The 14,567-nt window shown below is 33.3% G+C and overlaps 1 protein-coding gene across 3 annotated transcripts in view; it reads right to left on the bottom strand.

Annotated features, from left to right (window-relative positions):
* Nucleotides 1-14,567, bottom strand: part of LOC129755641 (5-hydroxytryptamine receptor-like) — a 443,410-nt gene that overhangs the window by 121,094 nt on the left and 307,749 nt on the right. For all 3 annotated transcript variants that reach the window (XM_055752243.1, XM_055752244.1, XM_055752245.1), the window contains 2 exons: nt 12,935-13,069; nt 2,318-2,578 (listed from right to left, as the gene is read on the bottom strand). In XM_055752243.1, the coding sequence (XP_055608218.1) occupies nt 2,318-2,578; nt 12,935-13,069 (396 nt within the window). The remainder of the gene's footprint in view (nt 1-2,317; nt 2,579-12,934; nt 13,070-14,567) is intronic.

Raw genomic sequence — 14,567 nt, 5'->3', positions numbered from 1 at the left:
CTTTCATTTTTAAAAAAGTTCAGAAAAACCGTGATTGGACTTGAAAATTTTGAACCAAACGAGACTTATCTTTAGCAAATTTTTTTCCGAGGAATCCAATGAAAGCTGTTTGAACCACCACACGCTTTGAAATATGGAGTTATGGCTGTTTTTACCCTCAATTCCCCTACATTCTTCAATGATTTCAGAAAAAAATTAGGGAAATTGAGGGTAAAAACAGCCATAACTCCATATTTCAAAGCGTGTGGTAGTTCAAACAGCCTTCATTGGATTCCTCGGAAAAAAATGCATAAGATAAGTCTCTTTTGGTTCAAAATTTTCAAGTCCGATCATGGTTTTTCTGAAATTATTAGAAAATGATAGGGAATTGAGGGTAAAACAGCCATAACTCTTGTTTCCGATGCTTGCGGTGTGTCAATAAGACTTCGTTACATTCCTCGAAAAAAATCACACATGATACGTTTCATTTGGTTGAAAATTTTCAAGTCCGAACACGCTTTTTCTTAACAATTTGAAAAATGTAAGAAATTGAGGGTAAAACAGCCATAACTTCTGTTTGCAATTTGTGCGGTGGCTCAAATAGGCTTCGTTGGATTCCTTGGAAAAAATCACATAGGGTACAACCCATTTGGTTCAAAATTTTCAAGTCCGAACATGCTTTTTTCTGAAATTATTGATAAATGTAGGGGAATTGAGGGTAAAACAACCATAACTCCATTTTACAAAGCGTGCGGTGGCTCAAACAGTCTTCATTGGATTCCTTGGGGAAAATCACACAAGATACGTTCCAAAAGGTTCAAAATTTTCAAGTCTGAACATGCATTTTCTTAACAATTTAAAAAATTGAGGGGAATTGAAGGTAAAACAGCCATAACTTCATTTTTCGAAGTGTGCAGGAGCTCAAATAGCCTTCATTCGATTGCTTGGAAAAAACCACACAAGATACAACCCAATTGGTTCAAAATTTTCAAGTCTGAACAAGCTTTTTTCAGAAATAATTGAAAAATGTAGGGAAGTTGAGGGTAAAAACAGCCATAACTCCATTTTGTGAAGCGTGCGGTGGCCAAAACAGCCTTCATTCAATTTCTCAGAAAAAAATTTTCACGATAGGTCTATTTTCGTTTAAAATTCTCTGGCTCGAAACAGTGTTTTTCTGGCATGTTTATAAAATATAGGGGAATTAGGGGTTAAAAAGGCACTATATCTCCGTTCGCAAGCATGTGCGGCATTTGAAACTATGTGCAATCGATTTTCCGGAAATTTTCACAAAAGGAAAGTATACTTTCATAGATTTGGGTCGTGTAGGACGAAAAATATTGAATTTCTTCGCGGTTTGTACACTTTTTTCTCCATTGTGCCAATGCATTGGCTTACCATGGAAAGAGGTCCCAATTTTTGTGTGCGAAATTTTTTTTCGAGGGTTCATTGCGAGTATGGAGTGGTCGGGGAGTTCGCCGGACCTGAACCCTATGGACTTGGCTGTCTAGCGTATACAGAAGCCTGAAGTCTACTCCACAAAACATGACGGGTTGGAAGTTCTGAAGCGCCATCTAGTTTAATCCTGGGATAAAATACCACAAAAACCACCTGCGGTCTTTTTAGAATATGTGCCTTGAGCTTCTGCAGCGAGTGGTGAAGCTCAAGAACTAAATATTGAAAGGCGCCAATCGATTTTGAAAATATGATCTGTTTTGATGTAAATCCTATTAAATTTGGAAGAAAAAGTTTTTGTTTTGATCAAATTATTTGTTAGTTCCAATGAAGCACTTAAATTGCTGGACCCTGTACAAAGCAGCTTTCAGTGGTGGAATAGATTGTATTATTTATTCATATAGCCCACACAGCCACATAACTTGTTGGTCCTTACATAGCAGCGTTCTACACTAGCGTTTGCTAGTTCACCAGTGATTGTTAATTTGCGAATTGCTAATCGTGGGTTTCTACAATGAATTATGCAGGCCTTAGATTTTTTTTTCAATTTTTGTTACGTAATTAAAATTGCTTACAGAATGCCATCTAGCTGATATCGAACGAATAGGGACATCATTTTACGCGTAGTCCTTTGGTATTTTTCTGTTGAGTTATCTCTGTGGGTTTTTGGGTATACACATGGACGGTAGTTGGTAACTGTGTTTATTATAATGGCCAATTTTCCAAATAACGTTATGGAATATTGATAAAATTGTTGATCTTTATTTTTAAAATATTGCCCGCTAATATTGACAATTTACTTTGCTAGAAGGCTTCGATAGGTTTTTTGAGTAGAGAGTGTGATGTAAATTGTCAGTTTAATTGTATTCGATAAATTATTTCTTACCTCTTCGCCTCGGAAGGCTGTTTCACAGCCATTTTCGGTGGTTTTTGCGTTGTCCTTCGAGCCGGCTACCACTAGGTGTGGCCCTGTGCCCGGATGTTGCCCGGTGGAACTTCCTTCGGTGTCTTCCACTGTATTAACGGTATTAGTAGAGTTACCCTCGACTAGCCCCAACGAAGAGGCCGCCGATTTACCGGTATTGGAAAACCGGTTCTTCAGCCGGAATCGAATTTTCGATTTGGGCTGTTTGCTAGGAGTTTCTTCCTGTGAATTGAGAAATTTAAAAAACAATTGATTAAAATCTCGAAAAAAATGCTGTTCAAATAAATTCTTTAAACATAACTGAAAGCGAATCTCCATTGAAACACAAACTCTGTTTAAAGCAAAACCCCAAAATTTATCCTCATCGGCAGAAGCATCGGATCGCCCGAACCAGTAAGGAATTTCGATCATGAAATGAAAGCTACCACACCAGAAACCATAATTGAAGTTAATCAAAAGCAACCACTGCGACCGGAATAGGGATTAAATTAATTTGATTAGTTTTTCTTTGGGGCTTCTTCGCCGATTTCCCGAAATGTTCGTATACCGACACGTGTGCTATCGAATGGCATCGGCTCGGGAAACTTGAACCACGTGCCACCAGATGCCGTATGTACGGCGTTTTTCGCCCGAAATCGAAGGCGCAACACCGACGATCAAGTTTAACCAGCAGCCTCGGTTTCGTTAATTATGCTTCTTGTTGCCAAAACTTGGTTGGGAGCACGCAAAAAAAATGGTATGCTGCAAACTGAAGTCGATGACAACCGGCTGCTGCGGCGGTGGTAAAAGTTTCGCGCCACTTTTATTGCATCCGAAAACAGTGCTGCCAGTTGAAAAAAAAAGCTTTGAAAATTTGAGGATTTTTTTTTCTATAGAGATGATCTAGAGATGATCTGTTGAAGAGTTTTGAACCAGATATCTGAACTAAGAAAAAAGGACAAAATAATATGTTAATTATATGCAGTTGTCTGTCATCTATAAAAGTGATATGCCAGAAAATATATTTCCGAATGCAAAAAACATTCCTTTTCATCTGGCATTTCTGTTACATGCCTTCAAGTGTTTCCGTTCAAAGTCAACCAAAATTGCAACTGAAACCAACCAAAACCTAAACTAATGGTGGTCGATTCGATAAAACTGAACGTCAGGTTGGTTGGCCTATCAAAATCCTTCTTAATTAGACCTCACCTTGAACACGGATTGCGTGACGGAATGGTTTGGAAATCTTGTTTGTTCAGTTTGTTTTGGTTGCGCGTTTCGTGAGTCGGAGCCCGGAAAAGCAAACCGGAAGAAGGAGCTTCCGGATGGATTGGCCTGGCCACCCACGCGCGTACGCATCCTTGGACCTAGGACCCAGCCCAAGGCACCCCACTTGCCACTGCTAGGCAGAAGACCAACATAAACAAAAAAAAACAACATCCCCAAATTGTGGGGTTTCGATGTCGAAAAAGATAGCCCATTGATTGGAGCTTTTTACGAGTGTATGAAGAGCAATTAAGTCCAGATATAATCTCGTTTTGATTACTTTCTGACAAATTTAGGCAATTTGCTCAATCGTGCTTTATGGCGCGTAATAATGAGCAGGACGTGACCTAATCGGGGAAAACGAATTTTTGTTATCCCCTTCTGCGTCCACGTGAATTATGCAACTGAAGTTTCACCTGAATGATTGGTCCAGAACGAGAAATCAGCGAGACATAACCAATTACAAAGAAACTAAGATTTAGGCAAACGGTTTCTTCAGCAAAGATTTTCATCACAACATGAACTTAAATAAAAGGTACAATTTAAAAAATTATTGAGTTCTTTCCACTATGCTATAGTGGAAAGCCACTTGCATTTAATATTTAATTTTAGGCAACCCTTTAAATTTACACTGATAAAAGCAAGGGTGTATTGTATTTCCATACATTCCAGACATTTAATTTTCTTTTGTTTACTTTCAAGAAAAATCTGTTATTTTTGTTTTTTTTTTTTCAAGTAAATCATTGTGAATAATTCAATATATTATTTTTCAAAGTTATTTCAGTAATTAATATTATCTTCAGATGGTTAGAATGAAATAAATCGTTTATTATAGTTAAGAGTTAAGTCGCAGCTTTGAGCACGTTTTTAAAACAGTCGATTGGAATTAGACAGTAGTAAAATTAAAGAAAAAAAATTAAGATATTGATTACAGCAAACTATAATGTGCTTTGACTATAATGTGTAATTATGTTGCAAGAATTCTTTCAACACGTATCTGGGCTGGACAAATCCGTGCAATTTTATCTAAAAATTGGCAAAATCTAGGCATTTGATTTCAAAATTGTCGACCAAAACCCGGGCAATATCCGGGCAAATATTTCAAAAACCCAGGATATACTCAACAAAAAACTTGGAATTTTTTTTGTCAAAACATATCTGCAGATTTTATCCGTATTTTAGGCTTCCAAAAACCTCTCATGATTTTTTTTTATAAAACTTGCTCGAATAATTTCGTGTTGAACGCATACATAAAAAAATCAAAACAAAATTTGTTTGTTTTGTTTGATTTGAAAAATAAAGTGTTTTACCAAATTTGGTATTAATTATCCGACCAAACCCGGATAAAACCAGGCAATTTGGCAAGTTAAGTGTTGACATAATAAAGCAAAAGTTCTTTCATTCGTGTATCTTGCTTTGAGCATGTATTAAAGTTTTCTTCAGTTTCTTGTAAAAAAATTTCTGAATGATTGACAAACTTGAATATCTTGCATAAATTTTTTTCTGACAGGCCATTATTGCATTAATCACAAAATTCAGCCAACGTTCAAGGATTTTTTGTCGACCCAATCTACTTTCTTTACAATATTTTCAAACACAAATATTAAAAAAAATCTAAGATCAAGAGGTTCTGTGGTTTTAAACCACTCTGTGTTACACATTGTCAATTGAACTGTATTTTCAGAAAATGGTTTTCCCTTTTTGATCAAGTAATCAAATGAGTTAACGATAAATTACAGCATTTTTGTATTTAGTAAACTGAAGATCAATTTTAATGTGAAAACGGGCGCTGAATCCGAAAATGAAATTCCAAAAAATCTCAACAGAACAGTTTCGGAGTTATGCTTCAAATATGAAATTTTAGAAAAATAAAAAAAAATTTTTGAACTTAAACTAAAATATCTCGGGCTGCGTAGCATTAACTTGAAATCTCTTTTTTGCATATTGAAGATCTTCAAATTTTCCATAGACCATCCGTTTTTAATTTATGCATATGTTCAATATTATTGATGATATTAGTGACTTTATGTAAAAAAAAAATTAAAAATTTCATTTGCATTTCTGTTTCAGTTAAGCAATTTTGTTTCAGCGAAAGTTTTCCACTAGATGGGAACATTTTAAAAATCTGATTAGTGAATTTGTGAAATATGTGCCTAAATTAAGGCTTTTCGAAAATCATTCATAAAAAGTAATCGTCCAGTGTAGAAAAAGTTTTTTTTTATGAAAATCCAGTATTTATTGTTCCAGCAAGCAAAATACCTTAAAATCCTTTTTTTTTGTTTAAGATTCCTGACACCCCTCCCCATAGTCAGATATTTCGGAAATTTGAAAAGTGACCTTCGGGCAAGGCCGTGCGAAGGGGGGAGGGGGGGGGGGGGGTTTAGGGTTTAACCCCCCCCCCCTCCCATGAAAATTTTTTCCAAGGAAAATTTTCACCGTAGTAAAGGAAAATTACTTGATCTCAAATGTATTTGAAAATAAGTATTAACAGGCAGGTCAGAAATTTTTCTTGCCTCCGGCGGAATTGAGTTCAATCACCCATGGCTTGGAACATTTCGATCAACGACACTATTCCCGATGTCGGCCGTAAATTAATATTTGATGTTTACGAATTGAAACTAACTTTGATTCTTATTAACAATTAATCTTTTTCTTAGGAACTCAAAACTTGACATAAACCCTACCTCTTCAGAATGGGTTTTTATTAAGTAGTGTAACTAAATAAGAATCGAGTTTGAGACGAACCATTATTTTCATTTGAAAAAATGGTTGGTTTCATTACAAGTGTAATGCTGATATGAAATATTCTTCAAAAAAAAATTCAGACTAAATTTCATTTCGTGTTTTTGTTCCTCTAAATGCTCAACACAACACATGATTTACACAAGGCCACAAAATTTACTTTTTTCTGAGGTGCAATGAATTCTAAAGGTAATTTTGACTTATTTGGGACCCTGAATCTGAATATGCAATATTTCTATAAGCTTTTGTTCTTGAAATGTCTTTTAAGAGTAAGCAAAAAGTATTTGAGAAATTTCTGCACATTTTTTACAAAAACTTTAATTAAAAACATATCATTCGAAAATAAAAGTTTAAAATGTATTATCAACTATCCTCAAGACCTCAAGTAATTTTGAGTATAGAGAAAAAAGTTATGGAAGTTTAATGTTTTTTTTTACCTTTTCTTATTTTTCTAATTTTAAATAAGATTTCAACCAAACTGAATTTTGGATATTTTTAGGCTTCCGTGTAATATTTTTGCAGTTTTCAACAAATATGATAAATGAAATCAAGCTTTTTTTACACTTTCTTCAGTTATGTCAAAAATACTTGTAATGATATTTTTCAATTTTTCTTAAATTGTTGAATTCTACTTTTTAAGATTTTCATCATAATCTTATTCCTTAATTGGATGAAGTAAGATAAACAGAATCAGAATCAGATCTTTTCATATATGTAAGTTTGTTGGCTAAACAGTTATCAATGTTTTATTTTACTTAAAACTGATACATTTTAAATCTCCTTATCACCAAAACTAAAAGTGTTCGACCAAATTTGATAAAAAATTTGAAATCAGAACGCTAAAATCTACCAAATCAGTCATTAAAAAACACCAAAATACTGTTGTCTTGAGTCATCAACTAAATTATGTAAAAGATTATGGTGAAACGTGTTGGTTAAAAAAAATCTTCTTAAAAATTTAAAAACACTTATTTTTTCATTTTCATATTTTGTTTAGATTTTCAAATAAATTTACCGAGTTTTAAAGTACAGTTATTTTTGCATGTTTTAATTAACTTGCCGAATTTTGTAGTCAATCTTATTAAATTTAAGAAATAATTTTAACAAATTTATTTTTGTGTTTTATGAATCGATTATGAATTTTAAATTAATCTCAAAAAGTTTGAAAAATGATTGAAAACATTTCCTTGCCAGTATAATTGAACATGTAGTTATAATCTCGAACTTCAAAAGTGAACTTTTTAAGGCGTTGATTTTAATAACTGGAGAAATTTTCTCTGACTTTTTTCACTGGCACTTTTCAAATAATAATAAATATATTCTTTCTTCTATCAAATTAAATGAATCCATCAATCATTGAATAAATTCTCCAAAATTCAAAATTGATTTTTTCAGTTATCAAAATTTCACATTTTAAACGTTATTAAATATTTTTTTGTTCAAATTTAAAATACTACAGCGGAATTTTCTATCAACCCTTCAGTTGAAAATTATAACTAATCATGGTTAGTTTTTAATTTTTTTCCCTTTTTTATAGGAATTAAACCCATTTAGGTCATTCTTCCTCGCTTAGTTATTTTTTATCTTTTTGTCAAAAACTCTGTGTTTTGGAAAAGACTGTTTTAAATTTGCCTAGAAATTCTTTTGAAACAAATTTCTAGTTCGGAATGAAGTACATCGTTTTGAAATAAATTATCCATGACTTACCAAAAATTTTAAACTTTCATTATGATATGATTTAAAAATTTTGTTTTTTTACCAGTACTTTTTTTTAGTTTGTGTAATAATCATGAGTGCGAAATGGTGTTAGAAATTCCTTTTCTTTTTTATTGTTTATTTTTGATATTGTTATTATTATTAGCTAAATTTGAATTTCGAAACCCCCCCCCCCCCCCATGAACGGGCCCTTCGCACGGGCTTGCCTTCGGGTATGCTAATAATTAATTTGACTTAAAGCGAATGAGATTTACCATGTATAATTTTTCCTTTACTATACTAAGAACAGTTCGATAAATTATTAAACAAATGCAAAAATTGCTGTTATGGTAAAGTAACCATAACTTCTTCAGTTTCAACCGACTTCGGAAAATAACATCTTGAAATCTTTGTTCTGGATTGATATTTAAGGTCAAGAGCAATTCAGATTTTCTAAATGTAACCATCTAGTGTAAAGCTTTCGCTGAAACGAAATTTGCTCTAAAAACATGCGTTTTGAACAATTTTTCTATCATAAAGACACCAATATCAACAATACTCTTGATTATATGCAAAAATGAAGTACGGACAGAATTTATAATATAAGAATAATTGCTTAAAATTAATTTCTTGCTATTTGATGGAGAATACGCACGAAAAACAAAAATCAATAAACAAAAGCATTAGAAGCATAAGAAAAATTCTAAGGATGTTTTCTCATGAATTTTTTATAATTATTTAACTCATAAATTTTCTATTGATCCTAAAAACAGATTTTAGTTACTTTTAATTTCAATGCAAAATTTCTAAACAATTAAGCTTAAAATGATTTGTTTCTTCTTACTACCTTCTTTATTCGTATAGCATTTGATTTGGGTTTTGGGAGACTTGACTGTTTTTTGTTTTGTTTGTAAGAGAAAGCATTGACATATTTACATTAAAAGCATTGTGAATCATGCAAGTTAAAGTCATTTTGCATCAAAATAAAAATTTGCAGCCTTACAGTTCAGTCGAAAGCGCAGATTCGTATCTTATTAGGCAAGAAAGCTATTGGCTGTTTAATAAGGTATGTCTTTTAACAACGAAAAACAAACAATTCAACTGACATCACTTCTGGATCCTAGCGAGTTACTGCATAACTACTTTTCAATCAATACTTTGCTAAGTCGAAACAGTGATGCCAGTTGAATTTATTGTTTCACGATGCAAAAAAATAGAAAAATTTTAAAGCTGCAATCTTGAATATTGTTGCCAAATGACTTAAAATGCATAAAATTTGGAGTATGGGGCTTGTGATATAGCTCAGTTGGCAAATCAGTTGCTTCCTGAGCCGATGTCTGTGAGTTCGAGCCCAAGAGTAAACATCGAACACAGTTGGTACGGATAAGTTTTTCAATAACTGTCCGCCAACTGCATCGTTGATAAAGTCGCGAATGCCACAAAGATGGTAAAACGACTATAATCGAAAAAAAAAATAAATAAAATTTGGAGATCTTATGTTGACTCGAAAAAAAAATTGTGGGAAAATCGGCTTTCTGAGACTATTTCTTAGTTATTTGGCATAACAATTGAAATTTCGGTTTAAGAGATTGTCTCATTTGGCATCAACATTAAAATTTTGATTTTTCAGATTTCCTTTGATCTCTACTTTGGTTATTTTTAGGGGAAAAATCAGAACTATGAAAGCTTTGAGGCGCTGCTAAATCAAGTCGGATTGAGCTGAAATTTTGCCAAACCCAGAATCCAGCATTCAGAAATCAGGCTCTAACAACGCATTAAAAAAACCAAACTGTCAATAGACTGAGTCTATTTTGGGTCTTTTTTGGATTTCTAAAACCCTGGAGTTTAAAAAGCTTCGTTTTAGCTCAAAACTCATCCATGATATTTTGCAGATTTTTTGAATGAATTTCAACTTTGAGGTTCGTTTGAGAAAATAGAATATTTCGGACTAAAAGACACAGTTAATTACTTTTTTGCCTAACAAGATACGAAGTTACGGCCTTCGACAAGGTCGTTTAGTGGAAGATTTCCTTACGAAAATTTATAAATTGGCAAAAACCCATTAGCAGGCTCGGTTCTACAGAAGAAACAAAAAAAAAGTTGATTTTCCAGTACAAAATATTTAATTTTCCCATACAAATCTAATTGTTAAATTTACTCATGAAAACGTTACTTGAAAATTCCTCAAAAAATCATGGATGAGTTTTGAACCAAAACGATGCATTTTAGTCTCAAGGATTTGATAAATTCAAAAATGACACATAATCGACTCAGTCAATTGTCCAACGAATTAACTGACTCACTATTAAAGTCGATAATCAGAGTCAAATTTTATAATGCTTTAAAGGAAAAAGTTTAAGAGGAATCTGTTCTCATAATGGCATGCAAAATTAAACCAGAATACCAATCAGTACAAATTACATCAAATTTGGGAAAAGCATAAAAAATTATGTTAAAAATTTTTATTTTGAATCCAAATTTTATATATTTTCAATTTATAAATTCGTTTCAAATTTCACAATTCAAAACCAGATCTCAATAGTAAAATCGTAGGAGCAGAATAATTGACAATTTTTTTTATTGGAAGTTATATTTCAAATGTATTTCAATAAATTATGGCAAATCCAAAATTTATAAAATCCAAATAATAGAATTGGAAATGTTTAATAATGAAGGTTAAATACTGAGAACAAATGGACCAACTAAACTTTCTGTAGAAATTCCAACCAATATCACCATAATCTGAATATCAAGATTCAAATTCTTAAATTCTAAGACCAACCACACTTTTACGTTCATCTTTTGTAAGAATGTTTAATTGTTGGTTAAAAATGTGATAAACATATTCATAAGTGAATTTGAAAACCGGAAATTCATAAAATCTAATTCAGTAGAACCGGGAAAAACCCATGAATTTGAAATTGGAAACTCAATGACGACCCTGACCCTGTGAAATATTATTCCTGGACCATGAAATTCCAAGTACAGCATCGATCAAGATGATATAATCGTACTTTTGATAAATTAAATTAAAAGTCAACGTTCTATCTCTATACTTTTAGGATCTAACACCCCATAACTAATTGATACTTTCTATAAACGGAACAGATCGGAAGCAGCTTATTTCATAGACAGGGGCGTAGGAAGAACCGCTTCATGGGAGGTGGGGGAAGGGTGGCTGCAGTTTTTTTTTAGAAAACCTTAATGTTTTTTTGGAAAAAACGGTTTCTAGGCTTATATCAAGTGAGATAAATCTACAAAACTCTTGGGCAAATTGAATGATATTATTCATTCATAAAAAATTTAAATCAAATTTTCGAAAGTAAAAGAGATTAAAATTATACAGTTCAAATTGGATTCTTGCAAATTCGATACAAATATATGATTTTAGTTAAAAATTTGGCTCTTGGAAAAATAGCAATTTTTAAAACTTACTAAGAAAATAGGGCATTCACTGCAGATTTTCTCATGTGATTTTTTTCTCTAATCAGCGAATACTTTTATTCTAAATAAGATTTTATAAATAAAATTTCATGGATAATTTTGGAAAAATAAAAATAAGTTTTTTTCATTAAACAAAACAAGTAAATAAACACATATATGTTTGTGATTTTCTGATGAATTGTAAAAACAAACTTCTTCAATCATTTTCATCAATATCTGTGAGTTTTCTCCTAGCTTTTCTATCCACCTTTATAAATTTTGAAATCTGATATTCTTTCTTCAAGAGTATATATTTTACCGATATGCCGAAAATAAATTTACAAACATCATTAAAAATAATTAAACGGTGGTTAACTTATCTGAAAAAAGAAAACTATTCTTTTAATATTAAAAACGAATTTGAGTTTCAGAAATTTTAATAAATTTTTTAAAAAAATTGGAAAATCAAATTTGGACCAGGATTGCTGAACAGTATTTAGTTTATTATTTCTAATAATGAATAAAACTTAATACCAGGAATCCCAAACTGGATGTGGAATCCGAAAAATGCTATCAAAAATGCAATATTGAATTATGAAAATGTGAAACCAAAACCTCTAGAATCAAAACAATTCCTCATTTGAAATTTTTAATTCTGAACACAATTTCTATAAACTAGTAATTTTATTTTTGAAACTGTAGTGAGACTATTAACCTGGGAATAGTTTTCGAGGTGGTTTTGGCATCAGGTCTGATTAAAGATTATTATGATTGAATAACTTTACTCAATCATTCGAATTTGATTAGGAATTTAAAACTTTGAGTATAGATTAGAATACTTCGTTTACTTTTTCTTGACCCTCCAAGGGGAGGGGGAGGCGTTAACTCCTAAACCTTCTTACCGTTCCTACGGCCATGGTCATAGAGACATTTCCTCAGTCAACTCGAGCATGGAAATCAAGAGATGATTATAAAGTATGAGGTCTGAGCTAAAAATAATACAGAAAAAATATGCTAATGAGTTTGTTTTTCAAACAACCCAGAAGAGCTTTGACAAAAGTGAATTCACTTTTTTGCATAGTTTCCCTGTAGCAATAACATAAAGGTACGAGAAAGGATTAGCTCAATTTAACTGGGGGTACGCTTCGTTTGTATGTATTTTTTTACGGCGCGTTGGCATCAACTTTGAAGTGTAAGCGTGAAATTTCTCCTAATTAAACGTAGTACCCAGAAGCAATAAGTTCAGAACCCATCCACAGAGCAGAGAACTCGCTCCATCATTTGAAGTGGCTTCTGGCTTCTGGCTTCTGGCTGGGGTACCGGAAACACTTGCTTTCGACACTAGGTAGCTCTCTTTCAGTCGTTTTCCAACAGCAAGAGGATGTCACATAAGGGAAGGGTTAAATTGTGTAATCGGTGACCCGAAAAGTCCTCCTTTGTTCCTCCACCCGCGCCACCCTCTCATTCACTCACCTGATTATTGTTGGCCGTGGCTGGCAGCTTCGGTCTCCTTCGGTGTATCCTCCGGCGGGCGGTTTGGTAGATCTTCCAGTAGAGCACCAGAATCACCAGCAAGGGCACGTAGAAGGTACAGCACGTGGCGAAAATCTGCCGGACACACCCCGAAAATGGACGACGATGACGATGACGACGACGACGGCAACAACCACGAACGAGAAAGAGGAAGAAGCAAGGAAATCAAAATATTAGTTGAGGCATTCAGGCACACATACACACAGACACACATACAGTGTGTGTGACAGTGACAGTTCAGATAATTACTGGTGCCACATGGTTGACAGCGTGTCCAATCAGGCTCAGGGGACCAACTAACCAGGAGCTAGGGCTAGCTAGTCCTACTATAGTGTGTTTGTAAGTAGTAAATTTTGTGTTTCTCTGCTTGGACTATGGAGTAAGCTTAGTTCCATTCTAGCGCACGAAACGAGTTTAACTATGGCAGATTGCCTCTCATCGTAAAAGCTTTGTCTTGTGTTTATAAAGTGTATCCTCCCCCTGTCGTTTAACGATGAGTCAGGCTAACTGGAGTTTGAATTTTTTTTTCGGTAAATTGTATAATTTGTTTAATGACACCTATCGATGTTTCTGTTTCTGTTATAAAAAAATTGCAAGTACCCTTTAGGTTGATAAATTGACAATGTTGTACCTTATTTCCCAACGTCGTTGAAACCTTGCTTCCACCCCGCAATCTAAATTTAATCAATGATAAAGCAATACCGGCTAAGTTTTAGCTCATTCGGAAAAATCTAAGGCGAAAATTTCTATAAGAACAAAGTGCGAAATTCGTCTTTAGCGAATTTTACTATTTGGTCCGTAGAAAAGCACTCGTCAACTGGCAGTGCAAATGGAACGAAAGCATCTCGTTTGGTCTTGTGAGGACCGCCTTATCACCAGGGTGAATTTGAGATACTCCCTAAGGATCCGAGGTAAACTACCTAACGTTCCATTGAAGGATGTGTTGGCTGAAGTAGCCCTAGAGTGTAAGTTCATATTATACCTTTATCTAGGATTGCTATCTGTCTCACAAAAGCGGGTCATGTCACACTTTTTTATAATGTCCAGCCATCCCACTTTTTACTCCAAATGTACCGCATTTTTTCAACAAAGTTTTCAAATAAAAAGTTTTCTTGATTTTATTTGATTTAGATGCTGAATTAAACTTTTGAACTCACAAAAAGAACGCTCGCATTTTTTTTACATTTTTAGCTGAGTTATAAAATCATGTGTTGTGAAATCAAGAAAGGTTTTTTAAAAGCATAAAATACGATATAAAATTTGCTGATAAAATTTGATAAAAAAAAGTTTTTTTTCTTGATTCTTGATGAGTAATTCCAAGGGTTTGACCAAATTTGCCCGGATATATCCCGGATTTTGGTCGACAATTTTAAAATCATATGCCCGGATTTTTTAGATAAAATAGTCCGAATTTGTCTGGCCCGGATACGTGCTGAAAACATTCTGGTAACCTTAATCTAAGCATTTCAACATTTCTTTGGAGTGCTTAGAATATGTTTCGGCTTCACATATCATGAAAACCTCATCTCATCTACACATATCAGATTCTACCAGATTGAATTTGGAATGTTGC

This window comes from Uranotaenia lowii, chromosome 3 (genome assembly GCF_029784155.1).
Source record: "Uranotaenia lowii strain MFRU-FL chromosome 3, ASM2978415v1, whole genome shotgun sequence".
NCBI classification, from domain to species: Eukaryota; Metazoa; Arthropoda; class Insecta; order Diptera; family Culicidae; genus Uranotaenia; species Uranotaenia lowii.
The sequence above is the reverse complement of the archived record's forward strand: the minus strand, read 5'-3'. Positions and strand labels throughout refer to the sequence as shown.